Genomic DNA, 27,760 nt, shown 5'->3' on the forward strand with positions numbered 1-27,760 from the left:
GGTTACAACATAGATATAGAAATTAATGGCGTAATTCCAGCCGTAAATCATGTACGAAATCCGAAACGCTAAACCTGACGGAGCGACGTTCGGGTTGATCCACGCCGTCATCCAGATAACGCTGGTCGGGAAACTGAGCAGCAGGAACAGAACGCACGTCGCGGCCACCGTAACCGACACCGATGACGTAGTAGCTCGGGTTTTAGCGTTCACGCGTTGATTACGCGTCAACGTCAAAACGATCAACGTCGTCGAGACGACTATAATCGTGCACGGTACGAGCAAGGTGCACGTGATGTCCAACGATTTCATGAAAGTGGAATCGGTCGTATGAACGCAGCCGACTCCTTCCACGTAGCGAATGAACAACGCTTCCGAACTGACCACCGACAACCCGACTTGCACCAGAACGTACGTCGTCGAAATCAGTTTCGCCGCCGTCGAATTCCAAAATCGCGGCGCTCCGAACGGAAATCGCACGATACACATCCGTTCCAGCGACACGACGCAAAGCACGTTCGGACTCAGCGCCGTGAACACCATCAACATCGATTCCGCCAGTATACAACTGATACTGCTGCGGCGAATTTCTATAAGAACGTCAAGAGTGACGTGGCGATACAGCGCGTTCAGATACATCAGTAAAAAGAAGAACAACATCCCGCTATCGGACACGGCAAGTGCGAGAAACATTTGGCCGTAAAGTTGTCGGCGGAATTTGGCCGTCGACATCAAAGCGACGACGAACGCGTTACCAATCAACCCGAGTACGGCGATCGCGAGCGTGTTTAAGCCATACATAACTACGTAAATGGTCGCGTCGTGTTTAGAACCAACGAACATCGTATCCGTGATGGATAAGGCGTAAATCGGTGACGTCTTATTGGTGGCTTCAGTCCTTTTTGACATCTCAACCAGTCATCGTCCTCGAGAACCGATTTCATTGGCTGTCGCGTCGCGGAAGTTCTCGATGACCTCTCGTATTTGTCTGATAGTCAAATTAGAAAATGCCCTGCGGGAAATAAATCGAAAAGTCGAATCAAATAATGTAACGCCTCGAGGAGGTGAATAATGTCACGCCTCTGGGGTCGAATCGAAATCATTGCAATCATTTCGATACTGAATTGATCCTTAATGTGATGTTTCTTTTTTTCTGTACGAGCTGTAAACGCTTGTAACTGATTGGACAGACGGATGTCAATCAGTAAAAAGCGTCGCAGCAGCTTCGACCATCAACCTTCAGCTCTTTAGTAACGTCATTCAAATTGATTGCGTGTGAAACTGGGCTCCTCTGTCTCGGAATCTGCCCTCACCTCCTTTCTCTCATCTTCATTCTCATAATTTGTCTTCGCCTCATTTGTCTTCTCGGTTATAGGACCTTTTCACCTCCTCTGTTTCCTCCTCAGGCTCTGAATCAGTTTTCACCTCCTCTGTTTCCCCCTCCAGTCTCTGAATCAGTCTTCAACTCCTCTGTTTCCCCCTCCAGTCTCTGAATCAGTCTTCAACTCCTCTGTTTCCCCCTCCAGTCTCTGAATCAGTTTTCGCCTCCTCTGTTTCCTCCTCATTCTCTGAATCAGTATTCACCTCCTCTGCGTCCTCCTCAGTCTCTGAATCAGTTTTCACCTCCTTCGCCTCCTCCGCAGTGTCAGAGTCCGTCTTCATCTCCTTTGCCTCCTCCTCACTATCACACTAAGGCGCATTCGAGCCATTGTCAATTAGCTTTCACGGACGATAGATTCTATACATAAAAAAATTAGACATTGAAAAGCCTTCAAATTGAAATTTGGTCGTGAAATAAATCATTTCGATTAGAAATTAAACATTTATAGGATCGGCTTGGTCGATGCGATGACAACGGTAACAATATTGATTACATTTGTTGCATGATATTTCGCTGTCATGTTCCTCACTGGAGCTCAGTTTGGATTTCGGCACTCGTTGTGGATAACGGTTATTATGACGTCATTAACAGGTATTTATTTATTCATTTATTTGTTTATTTCATTTACACTCAAACCCATTACAGGTATTAGAGGGACAACACAAAATTTACAAATTCAAATAACACAATATACTTGTTTAAATGAACAAACAGAAAATATCATAGTAATTAATTAGAACTATCCATGCATTGAAATATAACATTATAGAAAAATACAAAATGAGAACAGTCATTCCGTAGACAAATTCAATTTTTTAATACGTTTCTTGCGAAAAGCTGCAAGTTCTTTAGGTGATTGAGCAAAATGATTAATCAGGATATTTTCAAAATTACAATCATTCGGGACTTCAGCAAAAAATTGTCTTTCAAATACAAGGGACGGACAATGAATGATATAGTGTGACTGATTAGAAATGACCCTTCCTCAACACGGAGGGCACGTGTCATCAACGATGTTCACAGGAAGGTTGAAAATACGTTTTCTATAGTCGCAGTAGCATTAAGATTGGAGGTTCTAAATTTACACAAGACAATTGCGAGATCAAGAGGTAAATATGAAAGTACTTTTGTAACATAAAACTGGGTTTGAATAGTTTATAGAAACAACACCCAGGGTCATTTTAAATTTGATCATTAGAATAATTAGTACAGTATTGACTATGATATCGTTTCACTCTTGATTTAACAAATGTTTCTGAAATACTTAAACAACAACCAAGATGGCCTAACAACTCGCAGTGTCTAAAAATATATTTCAATTTAACATACCAGCATAAATCTACATAAACCTTGTCCGACAATTCCATTTATTTTTACGAGGCTCATTCTTTAATTTACACCAGTAAGAACAAATCCAATTAAAAATAACACAACTGATAGGCAATTCCCCTGATTCACCTGGAACCATTGCAGTTGGAGTGGTACGATGGAGCTAACAAATATTTATAAATCTGGTCAAGATCATGTTCGCATCGTACAACCAGAGTATTGGTTAGAGTATACACGTACCAGTGGCGCGGTATGGATTTAAAAAGGATTAGTCTAAGCTAAATAGTCTCATTTGGTATTTGAGCTACGCGAAAGAGGATAAACCCAGAGTTGTGGTCGTGGCACCTCTCTAGTTGTGTGGTTATCATTGTATGTGACCACACTCTGTGAGATCGATTTCAGGTCGAGACGGCAAACAGACCTTCCACAGACCGCTCATGCGCTATCTATAGATTGACCAAATAGGTCGGATTTCGATTGTTCTGGTACAAACCAGTTTGTGGCATGTACGGCAAAGGTCACGTTATTGTCACGTGTTGACGGCTGTGGACTCAGCTATTTACACGAGAATTTCACAATGAAACGACGGATAGAATGCCGTTTTTCTTTGTTTCGCCGGACTCGCTATGTCACGAGGGGTGCAACTGGCCCAAGGGAAAACTCGCGAAACTACTGACGCAATCAACGATTTCCCTTCATGGCTACAGTTTTCCATCGCCCCCAGTTCTATATTCTGACTCTAAGTGTTGAAGAATTTCATTTTAAAATACGAGATATATTCTTAAGCTCTAAGACTATGGAACTGATTGTGTATTCAGGGGCGGATCTAGGATTTTCCACGGGGGGGGGGAGGGGTGTCCAATGAGAAAAAGGGGCACTTTTTACGAAACACCACGTACTCCGGATACTTCTACACAATTTTAGGGGGTGGTTTCGGTCATTTCATGCGTTGAAAAAATATTATCGGTGGAAAACCTTGGTCAAAAAAATTTTGTGAGTGACATTTTGAGGGCACTTCAAAGTTGAGGGGGGGGGTCCGGACAACCCGACATCCCCCTAGATCCGCCCCTGGTATTTATTAAACGCATTTTTTCAGCGAATGGTTCGAAGCCGTCTGGTATGTACGGTAGAAGAGACGGCGACTGTTACGGACACGATATTCGCTCGATGGAAGTCGATGATTTATCGCGATGCACCGACGCGTGTGACGCCTTGTCTCAATGTGTCGCTCTGGCTGTATTCAAGGATGGACCGCCGCACTATTGCTATCTGAAACCTGAAAAATGTGCAAATTTGAATTTACAACGGCCGGTGTACACCTTAGAGAAACTGTACGGTAATGACGGTAAGTCGCGTGGTATACGCCGGGAACGAAGGGTGAAGGTCACCGCAACAGAGGCTTCGAAAAATCTCCCGAAGCGGAAATAAATAACTACAAAAACTCACGAAATGAAAACCTTTTCAAATTACTTGCTACTCTTGAATTCACTTAATTAGGCAAAGTAATCATTTGTTTGTCCATCGTTTTTGAGCTTTTATAGAGCTCTTTCATTTTTGTCTTTATTTCGGAGAAATTCCACATGGGGCGCTAAAACTCTTTATCCTAGTCATGACAAATGATACCATGTGCCTAACGACCTAACTAAGGGGTTATTTGAACGGATTCCGAATTCATGGGCGTATCTTAAGACCATCGGGAATAACTGTTCTCAAACACGTCTACTTTCCGTAGATATTACATTGACCCATTAATGGCATTTTCTTATTTTTTTTTTCGTAGACGCGGGTAGAATCTTCAAATATGGCGTGAACGCGGCGATGCCGGGGGTTATTGCACAGCCGCTGAAACCCGGAGTGACGTACACGCGTTTTAACGACGCTGTCAGTTGTTTATTGAGTTGCAGTCACGATTCGAATTGTTACTCGTCGAATTATCGATCGACAACGAATGAATGTTACACTTACAGTTTGCAACATTTCTACGACGTGCGCCCGATAACAGCGACCGGTTGGACTTTATACTACGTGTACCTGTGGTAGACGGTGAGAAACACTTTCATGTCATCCTGAAGGCTTCACGAAATTCTCAAACATATCTAAGAAAAGGATAAGTGTGGTTACTGTTTTTAGACAGCTCGTAGTTAGATAAGTGTTAGATGTTGCAGGACGACTAGAGAAACAACCGTAATAACAAGCTAATTAAGTTCAAATAATTACGTTGCCTAATTAACTTATTTACAAGTTATTTGAACTGGTGCTGAATTCATAGACATTTTGTAAACACTATATTGTGTCATTTCGGGAGGTTTTTGTAACTTTCTGTGGCAACAAAAGGGTATTTCAAAGTTGTGCGCCCTCTGTGGGATTTGCAGTGAACTAAAATCTTGAAAGATCTTTGTGTTTGAAACTCCCTTGTACATGTAGTAGTAATGGGATGGGTCAACCAGTCCGCTGAGATTGTTACTGTGGCAATTGAGGGTCAAGCGCTGTACCTATGTATATTGGATGAGTTGTTGTTTATGAAATGTTAAAATTCTCTTACATTTTTCTTCAATTGTGAATTTGATTCGTTAACCGAATTAGTGACTATAATATAAAATATCAAAACGAAGTTTGTCTTCTTTTAAACGAATAATTTAGTTTCTTATTGTAATTGGTCTTGTGCTGAATAAAGGATAAACAGGGGTGTTGCAGGTTCGATCCTGGTCTATTCTGAGTGGTCTGAATGCTGAATAGATGATCACGATCAACACAGGTGTCGCAGGTTCGAATCCGGCCTATTCCTACTTATTCATAGTGACCTTTAATACGAGGATGGGTGCCCCGCGTGGAAATCCTCTGATAGCCTCGATGTTGAATAAATGATGAATAGGGGTGTAACAGGTTCGAATCCGTTATATTGACATTGAACCAGATTTTACTGGATGCTGAATAGATGATAGGGACGTTATAAACTGAATCCAGTTATTACTGATTGGTATGATGACTCGAATCGAGACCAGCAATCCGTTAAACATGTTGTAAACTTTCTTTACTGTTATATATCCCTTTATATAAAATGTATTGAAAACTCTATCGAAATCTTTACAATAGATCGATTGTCACTTTAGTTCAGTGAAAACCCGATAGAGGGCGTATAACCTTGAAATACCCTTTAGACCTCAGAGAAAGTTACAAAAACCTCCCGAAATCCCTATAGATAGTTCGTTAAACACATCTATGAATTCAAAATCAATTCAATTTTTTCGCAAATTAGTTAATTAGGCAACGTAATTATTTGTCTAACGTATTTGAGCTTTTGTAGAAACGACTGAATTTTCCCTGTTTAGTTCCCAGAAATTCCGCATGATGGCGCCACCTTCTTTATCTGGTGGTTATAATTGTTCCTTCCCCAAAATATCAGTCGTTTCTAAATAAGCTCAAATACGTAAGACAAATAATTACGTTGCCTAATTAACTAATTTACGAGTAATTTGAACGGGTTTTGAATTCATAGATATATTTCAAACACTTTAAAGCCTCATTTCGGGAAGTTGTTATAACTTTCTCTGGGGTCTAAAGGGTATTTCTCAATTGTACGCCCTCTGTGGGATTTTCAGGGAACTAAAATCACAATAGATCTATTGTGTCTGAATTGATGGAAATGTTCGTGTAATAGTATGTGGTAGTGATAAGAGGTCAATCAGTGCACTGAGAATGTTATTGTGGCAATCGAGGGTCCAGCGATATAGTTCTATATATAAACGTATACTGAATATATATGAATTGTAATTTATGAGAGAAAGTAAAACAATGGGTTTTTCGTCTTTATTTGAAGTGAAATGTTAAAATTCTCTTACATTTTTCTTAAATTGTGAGTTTTATTCGTTAACTGAATCAGAAAGTGGCTTGTCCATAAAATACCGAGATGAGTTTTGTCTTCTTTATCAATAAATCGTTTTATTATGAATAAATTAGTTTCTCATTGTGAGTGGTCTTAGTGCTGAATAGAGGATAAACAGGGGTGTTGCAGGTTCGATCCTGGTCTATTCTGAGTGGTCTGAATGCTGAATAGATGATCACGATCAACACAGATGTCACAGGTTCGAATCCGGCCTATCCTGAGTGTCTAATGCTGAATAGATGATCAAGATCAACACATGTGTCACAGGTTCGAATCCGGCCTATTCTGAGTGTCTAATGCTGAATAGATAATCACGATCAACACAGGTGTCACAGGTTCGAATCTGGCCTATTCTGAGTGGTCTGAATACTGAATAGATGATCACGATCAACACAGATGTCGCAGGTTCGAATCCGGCCTATTCCTACTTATTCATAGTGACCTTTAATACGAGGATGGGTGCCCCGCGTGGAAATCCTCTGATAGCCTCGATGTTGAATAAAGGATGAATAGGGATGTAACAGGTTCGAATCCGTTATATTGACATTGATTCAGATTTTACTAAATGCTGAATAGATGATAGGGACGTTATAAACTGAATCATGTTATTACTGATTGGTATGATGACTCGAATGTATTGAAAACTCTATCGAAATCTTTACAATAGATCGATTGTCACTTTAGTTCAGTGAAAACCCGATAGAGGGCGTATAACCTTGAAATACCCTTTAGACCTAAGAGAAAGTTACAAAAACCTCCCGAAATCCCTATAGATAGTTCGTTAAACACATCTATGAATTCAAAATCAATTCAATTTTTTCGTAAAGTAGTTAATTAGGCAACGTAATTATTTGTCTAACGTATTTGAGCTTTTGTAGAAACGACTGAATTTTCCCTGTTTAGTTCCCAGATATTCCGCATGATGGCGCCACCTTCTTTATCTGGTGGTTATAATTGTTCCTTTCCCAAAATATCAGTCGTTTCTAAATAAGCTCAAATACGTAAGACAAATAATTACGTTGCCTAATTAACTAATTTACGAGTAATTTGAACAGGTTTCGAATTCATAGATATATTTCAAACACTTTAAAGCCTCATTTCGGGAAGTTGTTATAACTTTCTCTGGGGTCTAAAGGGTATTTCTCAATTGTACGCCCTCTGTGGGATTTTCAGGGAACTAAAATCACAATAGATCTATTGTGTCTGAATTGATGGAAATGTTCGTGTAATAGTATGTGGTAGTGATAAGAGGTCAATCAGTGCACTGAGAATGTTACTGTGGCAATCGAGGGTCCAGCGATGTATCAACGTATACTGAATATATATGAATCGTAATTTATGAGAGAAATTAAAACAATGGGTTTTTCGTCTTTATTTGAAATGAAATGTTAAAATTCTCTTACATTTTTCTTAAATTGTGAGTTTTATTCGTTAACTGAATCAGAAAGTGGCTTGTCCATAAAATACCGAGATGAGTTTTGTCTTCTTTATCAATAAATCGTTTTATTATGAATAAATTAGTTTCTCATTGTGGGTGGTCTTAGTGCTGAATAGAGGATAAACAGGGGTGTTGCAGGTTCGATCCTGGTCTATTCTGAGTGGTCTGAATGCTGAATAGATGATCACGATCAACACAGATGTCACAGTTCGAATCCGGCCTATCCTGAGTGTCTAATGCTGAATAGATAATCACGATCAACACAGGTGTCACAGGTTCGAATCTGGCCTATTCTGAGTGGTCTGAATATTGAATAGATGATCACGATCAACACAGATGTCGCAGGTTCGAATCCGGCCTATTCCTACTTATTCATAGTGACCTTTAATACGAGGATGGGTGCCCCGCGTGGAAATCCTCTGATAGCCTCGATGTTGAATAAAGGATGAATAGGGATGTAACAGGTTCGAATCCGTTATATTGACATTGATTCAGATTTTACTAAATGCTGAATAGATGATAGGGACGTTATAAACTGAATCATGTTATTACTGATTGGTATGATGACTCGAATGTATTGAAAACTCTATCGAAATCTTTACAATAGATCGATTGTCACTTTAGTTCAGTGAAAACCCGATAGAGGGCGTATAACCTTGAAATACCCTTTAGACCTAAGAGAAAGTTACAAAAACCTCCCGAAATCCCTATAGATAGTTCGTTAAACACATCTATGAATTCAAAATCAATTCAATTTTTTTGTAAAGTAGTTAATTAGGCAACGTAATTATTTGTCTAACGTATTTGAGCTTTTGTAGAAACGACTGAATTTTCCCTGTTTAGTTCCCAGATATTCCGCATGATGGCGCCACCTTCTTTATCTGGTGGTTATAATTGTTCCTTCCCCAAAATATCAGTCGTTTCTAAATAAGCTCAAATACGTAAGACAAATAATTACGTTGCCTAATTAACTAATTTACGAGTAATTTGAACAGGTTTCGAATTCATAGATATATTTCAAACACTTTAAAGCCTCATTTCGGGAAGTTGTTATAACTTTCTCTGGGGTCTAAAGGGTATTTCTCAATTGTACGCCCTCTGTGGGATTTTCAGGGAACTAAAATCACAATAGATCTATTGTGTCTGAATTGATGGAAATGTTCGTGTAATAGTATGTGGTAGTGATAAGAGGTCAATCAGTGCACTGAGAATGTTACTGTGGCAATCGAGGGTCCAGCGATGTATCAACGTATACTGAATATATATGAATCGTAATTTATGAGAGAAATTAAAACAATGGGTTTTTCGTCTTTATTTGAAATGAAATGTTAAAATTCTCTTACATTTTTCTTAAATTGTGAGTTTAATTCGTTAACTGAATCAGTGGCATGTCCATAAAATACCAGAATGAGTTTTGTCTTCTTCATCAATAAATCGTTTTATTATGAATAAATAAGTTTCTTATTGTGAGTGGTCTTAGTGCTGAATAGAGGATAAACAGGGGTGTTGCAGGTTCGATCCTGGCTTATTCTGAGTGGTCTGAATGCTGAATAGATGATCACGATCAACACAGGTGTCGCGGGTTCGAATCCGGCCTATTCCGACTTATTCATAGTGACCTTTAATACGAGGATGGGAGCCCCGCGTGGAAATCCTCTGATAGCCTCGATGTTGAATAAAGGATGAATAGGGGTGTAACAGGTTCGAATCCGTTATATTGACATTGATTCAGATTTTACTGGATGCTGAATAGATGACAGGGACGTTATAAACTGAATCCAGTTATTACTGATTGGTATGATGACTCGAATCGAGACCAGCAATCCGTTAAACATGTTGTAAACTGTTTTTACTGTTATATATCCCTTTATATAAAATGTATTGAAAACTCTATCGTAATCTTTACAATAGATCGATTGTCACTTTAGTTCAGTGAAAACCCGATAGAGGGCATATAACCTTGAAATACCCTTTAGACCTCAGAGAAAGTTACAAAAACCTCCCGAAATCCCTATAGATAGTTCGTTAAACACATCTATGAATTCAAAATCAATTCAATTTTTTCGTAAATTAGTTAATTAGGCAACGTAATTATTTGTCTAACGTATTTGAGATTTTGTAGAAACGACTGAATTTTCCCTGTTTAGTTCCCAGAAATTCCGCATGATGGCGCCACCTTCTTTATCTGGTGGTTATAATTGTTCCTTCCCCAAAATATCAGTCGTTTCTAAATAAGCTCAAATACGTTAGACAAATAATTACGTTGCCTAATTAACTAATTTACGAGTAATTTGAACAGGTTTTGAATTCATAGATATATTTCCAACACTTTTAAGCCTCATTTCGGGAGGTTGTTATAACTTTCTCTGGGGTCTAAAGGGTATTTCTCAATTGTACAACCTCTGTGGGATTTTCAGGGAACTAAAATCACAATAGATCTATTGTGTCTGAATTGATGGAAATTTTCGTGTAATAGTATGTGGTCGGAATAAGAGGTCAATCAGAGCGCTGAGAATGTTACTGTGGCAATCGAGGGTCCAACGATGTATCAACGTATACTGAATATGTATGAATTGTAATTTATGAGAGAAAGTAAAACAATGGGTTTTTCGCCTTTATTTGAAATGAAATGTTAAAATTCTCTTACATTTTTCTAAAATTGTGAGTTTAATTCGTTAACTGAATCCGACAGTGGCTTGTCCATAAAATACCAAAATGAGTTTTGTCTTCTTTATCAATAAATCGTTTTATTATGAATAAATTAGTTTCTTAGTGTGAGTGGTCTTAGTGCTGAAAAGAGGATAAACAGGGGTGTTGCAGGTTCGATCCTGGCCTATTCTGAGTGGTCTGAATGCTGAATAGATGATCACGATCAACACAGGTGTCGCAGGTTCGAATCCGGCACATTCCTACTTATTCATAGTGACCTTTAATACGACGATGGGGGCCCCGCGTGGAAATCATCTGATAGCCTCGATGTTAAATAAAGGATGAATAGGGGTGTAACAGGTTCGAACCCGTTATATCGACATTGATTCAGATTTTACTGGATGCTGAATAGATGAAAAAGACGTCTTAAACTGAATCCAGTTATTACTGATTGGTATGATGACTCGAATCGAGACCAGCAATCCGTTAAACATGTTGTAAACTTTCTTTACTGTTATATATCCTTTTATAAAATGTATTGAAAACTCTATCGTAATCTTTACAATAGATCGATTGTCATTTTAGTTCAGTGAAAACCCGATAGAGGGCGTATAACCTTGAAATACCCTTTAGACCTCAGAGAAAGTTACAAAAACCTCCCGAAATCCCTATGGATAGTTCGTTAAACACATCTATGAATTCAAAATCAATTCAATTTTTTCGTAAATTAGTTAATTAGGCAACGTAATTATTTGTCTAACGTATTTGAGCTCTTTTAGAAACGACTGAATTTTCCCTGTTTAGTTCCCAGAAATTCCGCATGATGGCGCCACCTTCTTTAACTGATCGTTTTTTCCTTCCCCAAAATGTCAGTCGTTTCTAAATAAGCTCAAATACGTTAGACAAATAATTACGTTGCCTAATTAACTAATTTACGAGTAATTTGAACAGGTTTTGAATTCGTAGATATATTTCGAACACTTTAAAGCCTCATTTCGGGAAGTTGTTTAAACTTTCTCTGGGGTCTAAAGGGTATTTCTCAATTGTGCGCCCTCTGTGGGATTTTCAGGGAACTAAAATCACAATAGATCTATTGTGTCTGAATTGATGGAAATTTTCGTGTAATAGTAACTGGTAGCGATAAGAGGTCAATCAGTGCGCTGAGAATGTTACTGTGGCAATCGAGGGTCCAACGATACAGTTTTATGTATCCACGTATACTGAATATGTATGAATTGTAATTTATGAGAGAAAATTAAAACAATGGGTTTTTCGTCTTTATTTGAAGTGAAATGTTAAAATTCTCTTACATTTTTATTAAATTGTGTGTTTAATCCGTTAATTGAATCAGAAAGTGGCTTGTCCACAAAATACCAAAATGAGTTTTGTCTTCTTTATCAATAAATCGTATTATTATGAATAAATTAGTTTCTTAGTGTGAGTGATCTTAGTGCTGAATAGAGGATAAACAGGGGTATGGCAGGTTCGATCCTGGCCTATTCTGAGTGGTCTGAATGCTGAATAGATGATCACGATCAACACAGATGTCGCAGGTTCGAATCCGGCCCATTCCTACTTATTCATAGTGACCTTTAATACGAGGATGGGGGCCCCGCGTGGAAATCCTCTGATAGCCTCGATGTTGAATAAAGGATGAAAAGGGGTGTAACAGGTTCGAATCCGTTATATTGACATTGATTCAGATTTTACTGGATGCTGAATAGATGAAAAAGACGTCTTAAACTGAATCCAGTTATTACTGATTGGTATGATGACTCGAATCGAGACCAGCAATCCGTTAAACATGTTGTAAACTGTTTTTACTGTTATATATCCTTTTCTACGAAATGTATTGAAAACCCTATCGAAATCTTTACAATAGATCTATTGCGATTTTAGTTCAGTGAAAACCCGACAGAGGGCGTATAACCTTGAAATACCCTTTAGACCGCAGAGAAAGTTACAAAAACCTCCCGAAATCCCTATGGATAGTTCGTTAAACACATCTATGAATTCAAAATCAATTCAATTTTTTGGTAAATTAGTTAATTAGGCAACGTAATTATTTGTCTAACGTATTTGAGCTTTTTTAGAAACGACTGAATTTCCCTGTTTAGTTCCCAGAAATTCCGCATAATGGCGCCACCTTCTTAACTGGTCGTTTTTTCCTTCCCCAAAATGTCAGTCGTTTCTAAATAAGCTCAAATACGTTATCAAATAATTACGTTACCAGATTAGTTAATTTACGAGTTATTTGAACTGGTTTTGAATTCATAGATATATTTCAAACTCTCTATTGTTTCATTTCGGGAGGTTTTTCTATTTTTCTCCGGGGTCCAAAGAGTATTTCTCAATTGTACGCCCTCTGTTGGATTTTCAATGAACTAAAATCACAATAGATCTATTGTGTTTGAATTGATAGAAATATTAATAGTAGTAGTAGTAGTAGTAGTAGTAGTAGTAGTAGTATTAGTAGTAGTAGTAGTAGTAGTAGTAGTAGTAGTAGTAGTAGTAGTAGTAGTAGCAGCAGCAGCAGTAGTAGCAGCAGCAGCGGCAGCAGCAGCAGTAGTAGTAACAAGAGGTCATCCAGTTCGCTGAGAATGCTTCTCTGGCAATCGAGGATTAAATGATGTATCAGCGTCTACTAAATGAATATGAATTGCAATTGCATATTAAAACATGGGTTTTTCTTTTTATCAATAAATACTTTTCGCAAAAATATTTGTATGTGTTACTTATTCTGAGTGTTCAAAATGTTGAAAAGTAGGTAAACCAGGTTCGAACTCGGCCTATTTTAACTCGATTCTGTGTTCTGGATAAACCCGGGACATCCCTTATCCTCTGTCGGTGGTGTGATTATCGCGGCATCTACCTGGTGATGATCTTTCTCCTTCAAATCAGTCTTATATCATATACACGAATGCAAGAGCGTCTCTTGTCTCTCCTAGATTTACTGTTTCAAATAGTAGGTATCAATATCCCGGGTTCGAACCTTGTTTATCCGCGATTCGGCATCAGGTCCATTGATAATCAGTAGGTGAATTGATTGCGTACACTGGTAGTTCTGTGTTTTTTCGATAGATGGCGCACGTGAAATATAGCTCATCGCAAATCTTCGCCATTATTATATGTAAAAATTTGACAGTTCAGCCAAATTCCAATAGATGGCGCACATGTGGCAAGTAATCTTATTATATAGCTTTGTTATATCGTTAAGAAATTATTCCAACAAAAAAGCTGCATAGTAATTAGTAAATTTTGAAATATTTGTTTATTTACCATGTTTTAAGAAAAAGAATACAACGAATATATCGATATAGTAAAGTGATAATAATACAAAGTTGTAGGAAGATATCATTCGCATTGATTCGAGTCGGGACCCAGTTCTAGGGTTGGTTATTGTTTTATTCAACTTTTGCAGCAAATACATAACAAGAAAAAAAGCTGTCGACTAGAAAAATTTAGCGATAGATTATGTCGAAATCGATAACAATCATTATACTACGTATCAGATATCACGATGAATAAAGAAAAGAATAAACTATGAAATCAAGATTTTATCACTCCTTGGAACTTGAAGATTGATGGACAGCTATTTAATAGTTTGTAGCCTGGAACGCCAACCGTTTCATGTTTACAATCAGTTTTTTGGAAAGTTCCGTTTTATGGTTCAATCATGTTATGGTATTATGGACGGACAATTTAAAATGTCTCAGGTGAAGTACGTCCTGAATGAAGTGCACACGATAAGGAGTCATTCATTTATTACGTACGTATTAGGGGGAGGGGGAGGGGTCAGTGCAATTGCGTACTGAAATGCTTTATTTATATGAAAAAATGGCTGATTTTGCGTACAGAGGGGGAGGGGGGTTGAAAATTCAAATTTCATGCGTACGTAATAAATGAATGATCCCTAAAAGATTTGAGGAATGGTGGCGACCTAAAGTTATGAATGTCTGAGGTGCATGATACCCGCTGAAGGGTGAGGAAGTGCAAGGTGGGGGCACAGGCTGTTAGGGTGCAGGGTCCAGGCTGATTGAGTGCAGGTTACAGGTTAAGCGCAGATTACAGGCTGAGTGTTGAGCACAGGCTGTGGGGCTGCAGGGTAAAGACTGTGGGAGTGCAGGTTATAGACTGAAGGGGTACAGGTTACAGTCTAGAGTGCAGGACGTTACAGGCTACCAGCTACATTTGACACCTGGATCATACAGCAGAACTTGCTTAATTCAGATGACTAGGGGACTGTTCAGATTTCTCTGAGTTTTAGGAAAAATCAGAATTATGAATAACAGTTTATACGGTTCCAGGTTAAACGGACCAAATATTTCAACGGAATTAATTGAATCCGGATGGATTGGAAAAATCCGATTTAAGCAAGTTCTACTGTACCAAAAGACTAACAGATATCAGTTTCAGAATAATGCAGCATTCTAATAAGAACCAATAGATTAATAGGTTTAAATATCGTGTTTGTTGTCTTATATTCTATACGACCGGCTTTCAGCTGTCAAGGCATCGTTTTCGATTTGAATTCACGCTTAAAACAAAGGACCGGTTCGAAGTTCGTTTGACTGTTTACAACTCTGACACGAACAGGCGGACGGAATTCGAATATTTCGTATAATCGCGCCGGTGCTTTTGCCGTCTTTCTCGCAGCTCAATTTCACCGGTTTCTCGACGAACTTACGCGTCTGGCAACACGTGCACGTCTGCCGCTGCGGCGACATCGACGTCAGCCGGAAGGTGGCGCTGCTCTCGCAATAGCCGCGGCATTCGCGCAGGTCGTCGATGACCTCTTTGTTGCTGCAGACGCCGCGTTTCGCGTCGGTGACGGTGAAATAGTCGATCGTGTCGCGCGGACTTCCTTTCACAAGAATCGGACGGCAGTTCTCGCACTTGCTCGCTTCGCCTGAAAAAACATTGAACCCAAAATGAAATTGCAGGAATAGAGTGTGATTGTTGACCGAGGGGTAAGGACTCTCCTTACTCCTCGCACTATATATAGTTACTCTGAATATAATGTATATTGTGTCGATATTTTTTGTAACAATTTATTTTGCAAATAAATTCATTCATTCATTCAATATTCTACAAGCATAAACTCTGAATAAATACATTTAAAAGCGACTTTCCTTTTCCTCTTCTGTACTTGTTTCAAATAAGTAGTTCAGTTGAAAGTTACTTCCCTTCAACTGTTCAACTTCTTAATAAATACAGTTGAAAGGAACTTCCCCTGTACTTATTTCTAAATGAATAGTTCAGTTTAACCCTTTCAGTGCGTCTACACCGCAGTGCGGTGTATGAATCTGTGATGGATTTTGCTAGTACACTGCACTGCAGTGTATTGGTGTAATTAGGTTTTATCTCTATTGAAAGATGGCAGCACCTGTCAAACATAGCGAAACACAAGTAACTAACAATACACCGCACCGCGGTGTAGACGCATTATAGTGGTACGCCCGTTATTCAACACACTGGGTTTAATTTTTCAAAATTTTCAAATTATCTCCAGCACTAAAGGGTATTGATTAGTCAGCACTGAAAGGGTTAAAGGAAAAGGTACTTCCCTTCAACTGTTCATATTCCTAAAACGGCCAGACAGCGAGTGTACCGGAATGATATTTACCTGCAGGTTTACACAGACGACAACAACCTTCATCATCGAATTCAGGTTCCGTCTGAAAACAGAAAACATAAAATATGTCTAATGTTAATCTGTATAGAACTGATTTTCGAATCACTCCGGAGTCGAGAAGTAAAATCCAGAAGTCAGTTCTGCGGTTCACGGTTAACAATGACTCAAATGAGTCAAATTCTAACCAACAGCTGTGGAACTGGGTCAAAAGTCTTCTGAAGTCCGTTCCATCGCAGCCTTGCTGAATTGTGACCAGCTCTATGACCGGACTCAAACAGAAAGACCGAAGTAATGATGATCTCCTTCCGGACACGGGTTTTAATGGGCGAATCACGAGTTAAATCAACAACAAAAAAAAACATCAGTCTGATTTACCGCGTTGCATGTTCGTAGCAGCACCGGACAAGTCCTCAACGTTTCTATGACGAAAACTTCGGTTTTATTGCGCGTCAAGTAACACGTCGCTTCGTAACACGTTTTATTCGTAGCTATCGATTCCCCAGGCTAAAAAAAATTAAGATGAAATCGGTTTTTTTTCAATATCAAATTTAGCTTGATGATGTCATAGGGGGATTTTAAGGAAGCAACCATCTTTTTAGTTCGATGATTTCATAGGGGGATTTTCAGAAGCAGCCATCTTTTTAGTTTGATGATATCATAGGGGGATTTTAAGGAAGCGGCCATCTTTTTAGTTTGATGATGTCATAGGAGTTATCTAGTGGAAGCAGCCATCGTTCTGGAAGGTTCTTAGATCAGGGGCCAGTTGTTTAAAAGTAGGTTTAGAGTTACCACGCGGATAAACGCCAAACTAACAATGAACATTGATACAAGAAAAATAATCTTTGAAAATCAACCGGTCGATCGAATCAGGTTCGTTTAAAAGGTTCGTACCTTGTAAATGACTCCGTCGACTACGCAGCACATTTCGTGGTACGTATGTATGGTGACGTCATCCTTCGGGTTGTCCCGTTTACACGCGAATAATTTACACGGTTGAGCCGGGTCGACCCAGGTTTCAGTGTCCTACGAGAAAAAATATAACGGCTTTTAATTAATACTGTGGATCCAGTTCAACAGTTGTGTGGTTTTGATATCACTCTGAACCCAGTTCCAAAGTTGTGTGTGTTTAATTTGTCTCTAGATCCAGTTCCACAGTTGCGTGGATTTAATTTGAGTCAGGACCCAGTCAGGTTTAATTTAACTCTGGAATCAGTTCCACAGGTTTAAGACTTAGAACCCAATTCTACAGTTGTGTGGGTTTAATTTGACTTTGGAGCCAATTCCACGATTGAACTCTGGAACCAATTGTGTGGATTTAATACGGTGATCTTGACGAGTTAAGTTTTCATCGGTAAATAATCAATTTTTTTTAAACTCTGGGTCAAATTTCACTCCAGACTGAACTGCAAAATCGGATCCATTCAAGTCTATCGTGTGGTTGACTCCAATAAAGAGGTCGGATCTTACTCCGAACTTACGTTAAACATTTTACTTTCGCCGTTAATCTTCGCGATGCATCTGTTTCTGATCGTCTCCTTACAGCAGACGTCGGTGCCGTCTTCGATGTAGTCCTCGTCGGGCGGTTTCGTCGGACATTTCTCGTCGATGCACTTCGCTTCGGCGCGTTTGGTCACATCGTCGATGACGACGCATTCGCACTCGCGACAATGTCCCACGTACCAGACGTCACCCGGCTAAACGGAAATAAACCGACAGTAGAGAAAGCAAGTCAATCTTTTCCACCCATTTATAAATTCCCTGATTCTTACTTGTGATTACACAAAATTCTTTAAGTGAATCAGAGAAATTTCTAGGTTTACTACGTTAAAATTCATTCATTTATCATTGAATCACGTATTGATAAAGAAACACATCCGAATTCCATGAGTTTTCTAGGTTTTTAGTAAAATTTGTTAAATCTCTAATTTTTTCTAGATTTTTCTGATTCCCCGAGTTTTCCAGAATGAACTGGCACAAAATGAATTGGTGCTGCTACTACTGAGATTTGAGCGAAGTCTACTGTACCATCCAACTCAGATATCACTCTCGAGTCAAAAGATCAGATTTGAGCGGAGTCTACTGTACCATCCAACTTAGATATCACTGTCAAGTCAAAAGATCCGACTTGAGCGGAGTCTACTGTACCATCCAACTCAGATATCACTCTCAAGTCAAAAGATCCGACTTGAGCGGAGTCTACTGTATCATCCAACTCAGATATCACTCTCAAGTCAAAAGATCCGACTTGAGCGGAGTCCACTGTATCATCCAACTCTGATATCACTCTCAAGTCAAAAGATCCGACTTGAGCGGAGTCTACGGTATCATCAAACTCAGATATCGTTCTTGAGTCAAAAGATCTAACGGAGTCGACTGTATCTCTACACAAAATACGTACCTGATAAACTTTCTGTTCACTTCTTTGATAAAGAACTGTCTTGTTTCCGTTCGGAGGGAAAATACAAATACCTGGTATCTTTACTGCAATGAATACCACGTAAAAATTATAACGTCATTATTCCGTAAGCTGGATAATTTCTTGACTCAAGTTCTACAGTTTGGAGTTTTGACCCGGGAGTTAAAACTGAATTCAACTGAAGAGTTTTGAAGTGTGGAACTGCTGGAATTTTTAGAATTCTTAGAATTTTGGTTTCATCAAATGAAAACGCGTAAGGGAACTCACCACAATCTTCGTACACAGTACAGCCACAGATGTCCGTTCGTTTCTCGGCACTAAATCCCTGTCAAATAAACAATTGTACCAGAAATCTGCACCTCGGACCCGGTTCCATAGTCCAGACGTAAATCCAAAAGTGATCTTAAATCTTAACGCTGGTATTAGGTTGTTAAACCTAAGTCGGTCTTAGACTGGTCTTAAGTCTAAGCAATGACAATGGAACCGACCCCAGGGCCCAGTTCCATAGTCATGGCTTAGACTTAAGACCAATCTTAGACCATCTTAGTTCTATAACCAATCCAATAACTCTTAAAATTTAAGACCATTTTTGGACTTAAGTCTCAACTGAGGAACCAGCCCCAGGAGTCTTACACTACTTTAAAACACCCTTAAAATATTCTTAGCCAAGTTCATTTTGTAGTCCGATTTATCGTTTCGACTAGGAAAATTCAACCCCAATGAAAAACCCTTAAGAAACTGAAAGAACTTGGCTTTGATTGAGTAAAAGTCCTAAAATGTTCTTGAGATTTGCTATGTGCGCTTGGTGTATCTACTTAACTTACCAACGGGCACTCAGGAGGAAAAGCTGTTTTACACAAATCCGGGCATTCTACAAAAAACCGAAATGGAGCATGAAATGAGTTTTTGATCAACTTGAAGAAGCATAGCTATCTTTTCCATTTCATGGATGTGGACACCCGTTTAGTTTGATGATGTTGGGATTTTGAGGAAACAGCCATCTTTTTACTTTGTTGATATCATAGGGGGATTTTAAGGAAGCTGCCATATTTTTAGTTCGATGATGTCATAGGGGGATTTTAAGAAAGCAGCCATCTTTTTAGTTTGATGATGTCATAGGGGGATTTTAAGGAAGCAGCCACCTTTTTAGTTTGATGATATCATAGGGGGATTTTAAGGAAGCGGCCATCTTTTGTTTGATGATGTCATAGGAGTTATCTAGTGGAAGCAGCCATCTTTCTGGAAGGTTTTGGGATCAGGGGCCAGTTGTTGAAAAGTAGGTTTAGAGTTACCACGCGGATAAATGCCATAGTAACAATGAACTTTTAAATGTCACTATGTCAACTATCCACTGGTAAACTGTAAACAAATTTTAAGCAACTGGCCCAAGATAAATACCATGATAGTGACAATAAACTTCTTATTGTCACTATGTCAACTATTGACTGGTTAACTCAAACCTTTGACTCAAACTTTTGAGCAACTTGCCCCCAGTTTAGTCCGTATGATAAAACCAGCTCAATCAAAGTTCGAATATCGATTGAATTGTGATACTTACTGCATTCGAACTCGGCGCAACATTCGCCGGGATTTTTCTGCACGAGTTTCTGCGGTTCGACGCACGACAGCGCCGACACCTCCGGACACCGAGTCGGTTCGCATTTGACCATCGATTCCTTGCAGCAGGCGTCGACGTTGACGAGCACCTCGACTTCGCCCGGTTTCAAATCGGGAATCTTCAACGGTTTGCACGTGACAAGCGAACACGGATCTGCGAACGAAGATGATGCGGCCGGTTACTTAGCAGCGGTGCGAACGAGTTCATTCCGGAATCAGGGATAAAATACAAGGGCGGATCTAGGATTCTTTGAATTTGAAAAGGGCAGATAAGGCAATGCGAGCGAAACATTGCTGGTGGGTTCTGTTGAACCTACCATAGAAAATTTGGGACAAAAGGGCCATTTTTGGCCCTTATCATCAACCATTTAGATTTATTTTAGTCTTTTTAAAATCTTTTTTGCAAAAAACCAAGCCAAGAAATGAAAAGTTTTCATTGGGGACACGAGAAAAAGGTTTCTGGGTTTTTGCCTAACTTTTATCGGGTCCAACAAACCATGGACTGTATTTAAATGTAGCTCTGACCCTTTGTTTTATCAATTGCAAGAGTTTCTTTGAATTTTACCTATAGTTGTAGGAGGCTGTGTGGTTATAGGAGGCTGTGTAGTGGGAGGCTGTGTAGTCGCAGTCTCTGTTGTTGTCGTCGTGGCTGCAAAATACAAGCAATAGCAAATAGCGAATTAGTCTCCTGACATTGGTCCAAAATCATAGGATCAATCTTAATTTATAATATCAGAACAGTTGTATGACCTTCTGCCTGGCCTATAGCACAGCCATGAATTAAGTCAAACGGAGATATGTATCCTAAATTATCCTATACACAGTTTTAAGTATTTACATTAGCTTTAGAACCAAAATGAGCTTAGACTAGTCTTAAGTAATTACACCCGCTTAAGAAGCAAAACGAGTTAACCTCTTCGCTACCATGCGCGACGTATATTTACGTCGCAAATATATTCATTTACTACAATTGCTGGTGTGGTGAGTCACTACGCCGCTGGTGTATAGACGTACTTAATGATCGTCTGCTTCAATTCAGTTACACTATTTGCTCATAGATGGCGAATCAGTGCCTCAAATACTGAACTGAATCGAAAATAAATATGAATATGGGAAAATGCTCTTGTGAGGGGCGTAACATTACCTATGGTAGCGAAGAGGTTAAGACTGGTCTAAAGTTGTCAGATAAATCCAAAATGAGCTGCGTTCTACTTACGACAGTCGATTTCGTCGTTGTCGCAATCATTTTTGCCGTCGCAGCGCAGATTTCTGTCGATACACGTGTGATTACCGCACAACCACTGTTCCGGCGGACACGTCAAACATGTACACTTACAGTCATTATCAATTAGCTCTCCCAGGTACGACTCCTAGAGTGTTATGAAAAGAAAATAAAAATCAGTTTTGGTTATAGATAAGCTTACCTAAAATAAACTTAGACTGGTCTTAAGTTGTTAGATAGGATACAAAACCAAGATGAACTTAGACTGGTCTTAAGTTTTTATTTAGGTTACAAAACCAAAATGAACTTAGGCTGGTCTTAAGTTGTTAGATAGGATACAAAACCAAGATGAACTTAGACTGGTCTTAAGTTTTTATTTAGGTTACGAAACCAAAATGAACTTGGGCTGGTCTTAAGTTGTTAGATGAGTTTAAACTGGTCTTAAGTTGTTAGATGGGTTTTAGAACCAAAATGAGCTTAACGCCGGTTTTAATCTAAAACCTGACTATTCAATGATATGTTTCTTTTACCTCGGGGCACGCAGGGCAGACTTTAATATGACAAATCAGCGACGCATTGAAACACCGACAAGTCTCGCATTTCTCGTTCACCACCAGATCACCAGGCGGCACCACCGTATCGTTATAAACGCAGGGACATTTGAATGGATGTACGCAATCTTTGCCGTTACAGAGCGTTCCCGGTACCGGGCAGACTGACGGACATTGCGAGCCGTCGTCTATCCCCGGACACAGAATCGGTGGTGGAATCGTCGTAATTTCTGGAGTGGTCACAATCTTTGGAGTGGTCACAATCTCCGGAGTGGTCACAATCTTCGGAGTCGTAGCTGAAAAGGAAAGAAGTTCGATAAGTTCAAGGATCCAATTTCGAAGCGTGTCTGAAGTTGTAAGATTGACTTTAGAACTCGGATGTTCTTAGGCTGGTCTTTAGTTAGATACTCTTATTAGTCCATCCTTAGATGCTTTTAAATCTCAAATGAAGACGCACCTTTTTACCATTTTTTGACGCCTTATAAAACGCTACCATTATGAAATCTAAACAATGTTAACCATTCAACGTCATTTTACAAACGACAACCGTAAATCTATGTGCAAAACGTCACAGGTCTATGCGTACACATACAAGCAATTTGGCAAAATATTATTGACAAAGATGTAGAATGGCTTCCTGTGATTATATAATGACCTATATTTGAACGACGAAATGTTATATTGCATAGAATATAATTAGAAGACGTATTGAAATGGTGAAGGATGTATGATTATAGCCGCGTTCACACTAGATTAGGCACTTATGAGGTACCGTACTTCGCTGGCGCCGAATTCACCAAAATACGGCGCTCATTCAGCCATTTACGTTCACACTACGAGTCGCGATTCAGTGCTTACTAAGCCCAGTATAGTAGTCACCCAGTGTGCCAAAAGAGGGCAGTGTAATTAGTGCTAAGCGTTTTGTACTACGAGGATGTGAATACGCGGCTAGCTAAGCGCCGTACAGAGATCGGGTTTTCGGCTTAATAAGCCGCGTATTTCAGTACGGAACTGAATAAGCCGCGAATAGGCCTCGAATTATTTCCTAGTGTGAACGCTTAGTACCGTACTGAAATCCTAGTGTGAACGCCGCTTATATCAGGCGGCAGGCATAAATAGAAATGATAAGTAAATCGGATTATTCGGTTAAATGGCGGATGTATACACGATTAGGAAGTCTGATATAAAAGTCAGACCCTGACATGGGGATGCTGGTGGAATGACGAAGCTATCTACGATCTGTGTAGGACCGGCGGCGTTAATTTCATCAGCGGCTACAAGCGGTCTATATAAAAATATGTAAATATATAATTTCAATATTCAAATATTTTAGAAAATATGTTCAATATTAGGGGTATGCGGGTTTCATGAGATTAGCAATTTATAATAGCATAGTTGTCATATATACGGCTCCGTGTCCTCTGATGGCATGTGTATTTCAATTCAATTCAATTCTTTATTGATCCTTATAACATTGAAATTCCGCGATAAAATTCCCAAATTCAATAAAGTTACGAATTTTAAAATAAGAAAATACAACATACAAGACACACGGGTAATTCATACAGAATAACATAAACAAGTTATCTTAAATGACACTGTCTACTTCAACCCAGACTCAAGATAGGATATCGAATGACAGCCAAACCGGGCCCAGGGACCAGGCCGGCTGGCTAGACCACACGATATGCTCGAAGTCATGATGGTGGCAGACATCAGAAGAGCTCTTTCTTCAACCATGGAGGCAATGATGAAGTTTCAATGACAATTTTCAATAAAAAATTAAACCACTACTCAGTAGTCGAAGACCTGTATCATCTACCCAATCGCCAAATCTCATATTTCCCCAAATTTCTTAAAACTTCGATTTCAAATTTGCAATTCCACATTAGATTATCCGAAAAATTCTACATTTTTTTCGCAGGCGTTGAATAATTTTCTTGTTGTCTCCCATATTCTTTTATATATAACTGTTGTTTTACCATTTCTAAATTCATGCATCAGCCAAAGAGCATATTTCATATGGAATCATGGGAATAAACATTAATAATATCAATAATTATTATAATAATTATTACTAGCAACTCGATTAACAGAGAAATCTATAAGCATCTCCTGTACTGTCATCTGGTTACAGAAGCGAGGATGAGGCAAGAGGTTTAAAATTTACGCGGGCCAACTACTTACAACCGAAAGTGCAGTTCGGTAAAGTCAAACTGTTCTGGCAGTAAATACGATCGCCGAGTCGATACGTCGTGTAACCCGGCGGACACTTGCAAAAACTGCACAAAATCGAATAATCTTGTTCGAGGCAATCGCACGAAACGTCGCATAAACACCGAGCTTCACAAACTGAAATAAAAGTCCAATGGCCCTGTGGCTTACCATCAAGTCATCGAGTGCATATATTGTCAAAAATATTATACTAACTATAAATTAATTTGGATCGCAATCAAATGTAGAATAGATTACCGAATTAAAACCATCAACTGACGATATGCTGAACAAACTCTTCAAACAACGATCTTTTATTCTAAATCTAATCACTTCATTAATTCTTAGCCCCTTATTACACGATTAATACATTACAAGATATTATTATACTCGCAATTTCCAGATTTTATCATCCTCGAATTAAATCAAAATACGCGCCCAACGCACGATTTCTCTCAGTCTCATCTGTGTTTGTTTTTGACAGCACGCGTGTGATAACTATGCTGTAATAAGATAAAACCCCACTATCTATAGATTAAAAGAATTTAAAAACAAGAATTGATTTATTTAATCTAAAATATATATAAGACACGACGTTTCGATCTCACACTAGAGATCATCGTCAGGTGAGTTTTAAGACGTTGTGTCTTATATATATTTTAGATTGAATAAATAAATTCTTGTTTTTAAATTCTTTTAATCTGTAAATAGTGGGTTTTTATCTTATTATCCGTTCACCACGTTTGAGTGTGGTTATCGTTCTACTATGCTGTACGTTCTCTATTGATCGCTTCGCACGGATTTCCGTAGTACGATACCGATATATATATATAAGGGTATATGTGTGTAGACTAGCTCCCACCTCTAAATCAGTTGAAAAAACTGACTGTTGATTAGATGAAAATCTGAAAGCATTCCACTGCCCGCTATTGTCTACAGAGGGCCATAAGGGCCTGTAGGTCGAAAAGTAAATTGAGATCAGTCGAACTAAAAACGGTAACACTTCCAGGAAGGATTGAACTTTTATATATTTCAATTCCAAGCATGCAAATTGTCATATGTAAAAACGTGCCATTACTTACTGCTGAAAAGCGGGGTTTTTGCGTGTTTTTCAAGGATAAGTCCCCTAAAAATAACTCGATCACTATGAAATTTTTGTGGGCTCGAGAACTCATTATAAGCCAAACCATGACACCAAAAATCAACACTATTGGTTCAACAGCGAAATGTTTGTGCCTTGTTGACACACCGGTACTCTATTCATTTTCGATGAAAACTGCTTCATCAGACCGTTGACATAGGCAAACCTACGGTTCGCCAAAAATAAGAAACGCGAAATAGATACTTTCGTATTTCAGATGAGGCTATTTAGTCACAAGACTTTCAGCCCAACTTCAGTACAAAATCTACTCCCCTCTGCCTCTGCCTCTCCCTTTCTCACCCTCCCCATCTTTTTTCCTCTCCCTCAACAAGTACTTACCTTGTTTTGTTGTAGTTGGTATTGTCGTTGAGAGAGAATATTCCTCTTCGCCGCCTTTGAACAAAAAATGGTTAAGCATTCACCTTAACGTTATCACTGAATGAGTGAACTTGGTAAATGAGTATGGACTGATAATCTGATGTAGAAGATTAATGAATAATCCCACAATTGATGATATTTCGAAGTTTATCGATCGGAAATTTTCGAGATTCATCTTAAATCTCATCTTCAGGGAAACAGTGATAAAAAATAGTTTACTGTCACGAGAGAAATCCCACAATATATGCAGCCAAAATTGAAAACTTCCAAACTTCTATAGTAAAATGATATCTACATTTCGAGCAACATTTCGGCCTAATAGTAAGCCGAAACGTTGCTCGAAATATCATTTTAACCCTTTCAGTGCATATACACCGTAGTGTGGTGTATGAATCGGTGATGGATTTTGCTAGTACACCGCACTGTGGTGTATTGGTGTTATTAGTTTTTATCTCTATTGAAAGATGGCAGCACCTATCAAACATAGTGAAATATTAGTAACTAACGATACACCGCGCCGCGGTGTAGACGCACTATAGAGGTATTCCCGTTATTCGACACACTAGGGCGGAATTTTTCAAAATTTTCAAATTCTCTCCAGCACTATAGGGTATTGATTAGTCAGCACTGAAAGGGTTACTATAGAACTTTTCATTTTTGGCTGAATTTATTGTGGGATTTCTCTCAGTATTCAAATAAACTTTGAAATATCATTGTTATCAGCTGTTCATTAGTGGTTTGACCTATTTGTTCCAAAGATTTCTCGACGTGGCTTGAACGTTACCTGGTAATGTTGTCATAGGTGGCCTCGCTGTCTTTTCCATCGGGGTCGTTCTGCCGAGATCAGATTTCGGCGTGGCTGGCAAGGAAAAAACCAAATCAATAATAATAACAATATATAATAATAATTACAGGTATTTAAAGTGCCAGTATCCACTGCAAAGTGATCGCTGACACCTGGCTAGTGGGATAGGATATCGAGCAGCTGCCCGTGAAAATAAATGGGTCTTAAGACTTCGCATGAAGACAGCGACGCTGCTGGCAGCTCTTATATAACGTGGAATAATATTCCACAGGCGTGGGGCAGCTCTTGAAAAAGCACGGTCTCCAAGCGAGGCTAGCCTACTCCTGGGTTGTGCCAATAGTAAGTTGTCTTTAGATGGCAAGGCACGCGTTTGGGCGTACTAAGTGTCAAGTGTGGAGCGGTGTGGCCGAGTGGTTAGAGCGTTCGACTCTGGGAAGCCAGGTCGCGGGTTCGAACCCCGTACATTGCCGTAATGTCCTCAGGCAAGACACTTATCCTCATTGCCTCTCTCCACCCAGGAGTAAATGGGTACCTGGCCTGATAGATGCCTCCTGAGCGTTTGTTAGCAGCTCGGTGTTACTTCTCCCCAGGGAGAGATGACTGATACATGTTAGAGTATAAAATTGGCTGGGGTAATAATATCGAAAAATTTAAAGCGCTCTGAGCAGCCTGGCTGGATTTAGCGCTATATAGGACACATATTATATTATTATTCCTGCAGGTATGGTGGAGCGAAACCATTGATACATTTATATGTTAGTAATCAATCATTTTAAAAAATAAGAAGGGAGCAAATGGTCGCCCTGTTATGATAAAGTAAAAACTATTTCACTTACTTCCGCACGGACAGTAAAAACGAACCATCATATCGACGCAGTAAGGCGGATTCGGATTGTTGTCAGCTCGGCAGACATAACCGATCGTACGGTCACACGTATCGTTCAATCCGACCATCGACGATAGCGTCGTATTGAATCCGTACATCGCGCACTGGATTCGCGACGGCGCGTCGCAGAATTCGTTCGATTCGCGAATCTTATCGATCAGTTCGAATTCACCGACGCCGCTCTGCGGGCGACCTGCGCGTCGAGAGAGAGAGAC

The 27,760-nt window shown here is 39.2% G+C and overlaps 1 protein-coding gene across 2 annotated transcripts in view; it reads right to left on the reverse strand.

Moving 5' to 3' along the window:
- Positions 1-13,925: 13,925 nt before the first annotated feature.
- The window catches only part of LOC141912279 (uncharacterized), a 47,786-nt gene continuing 33,951 nt past the window's right edge, over positions 13,926-27,760 (reverse strand). The window contains exons 40-55 of one of the 2 annotated variants that reach the window (XM_074803519.1): positions 27,496-27,738; positions 26,639-26,713; positions 25,816-25,869; positions 24,309-24,473; positions 22,101-22,417; positions 21,565-21,718; positions 20,914-20,997; positions 20,290-20,502; positions 19,556-19,602; positions 18,999-19,056; positions 18,714-18,796; positions 17,794-18,009; positions 17,207-17,338; positions 16,691-16,819; positions 16,307-16,358; positions 13,926-15,589 (exon numbers count right to left, since the gene is read on the reverse strand). In XM_074803519.1, the coding sequence (XP_074659620.1) occupies positions 15,219-15,589; positions 16,307-16,358; positions 16,691-16,819; positions 17,207-17,338; positions 17,794-18,009; positions 18,714-18,796; positions 18,999-19,056; positions 19,556-19,602; positions 20,290-20,502; positions 20,914-20,997; positions 21,565-21,718; positions 22,101-22,417; positions 24,309-24,473; positions 25,816-25,869; positions 26,639-26,713; positions 27,496-27,738 (2,393 nt within the window). In that variant the 3' untranslated portion in view covers positions 13,926-15,218. The remainder of the gene's footprint in view (positions 15,590-16,306; positions 16,359-16,690; positions 16,820-17,206; positions 17,339-17,793; positions 18,010-18,713; positions 18,797-18,998; positions 19,057-19,555; positions 19,603-20,289; positions 20,503-20,913; positions 20,998-21,564; positions 21,719-22,100; positions 22,418-24,308; positions 24,474-25,815; positions 25,870-26,638; positions 26,714-27,495; positions 27,739-27,760) is intronic. The other variant, XM_074803520.1, reaches the window with a different exon arrangement.

The sequence above is a fragment of the Tubulanus polymorphus genome, chromosome 10 (genome assembly GCF_964204645.1).
Source record: "Tubulanus polymorphus chromosome 10, tnTubPoly1.2, whole genome shotgun sequence".
Classification (NCBI taxonomy): Eukaryota; Metazoa; Nemertea; class Palaeonemertea; order Tubulaniformes; family Tubulanidae; genus Tubulanus; species Tubulanus polymorphus.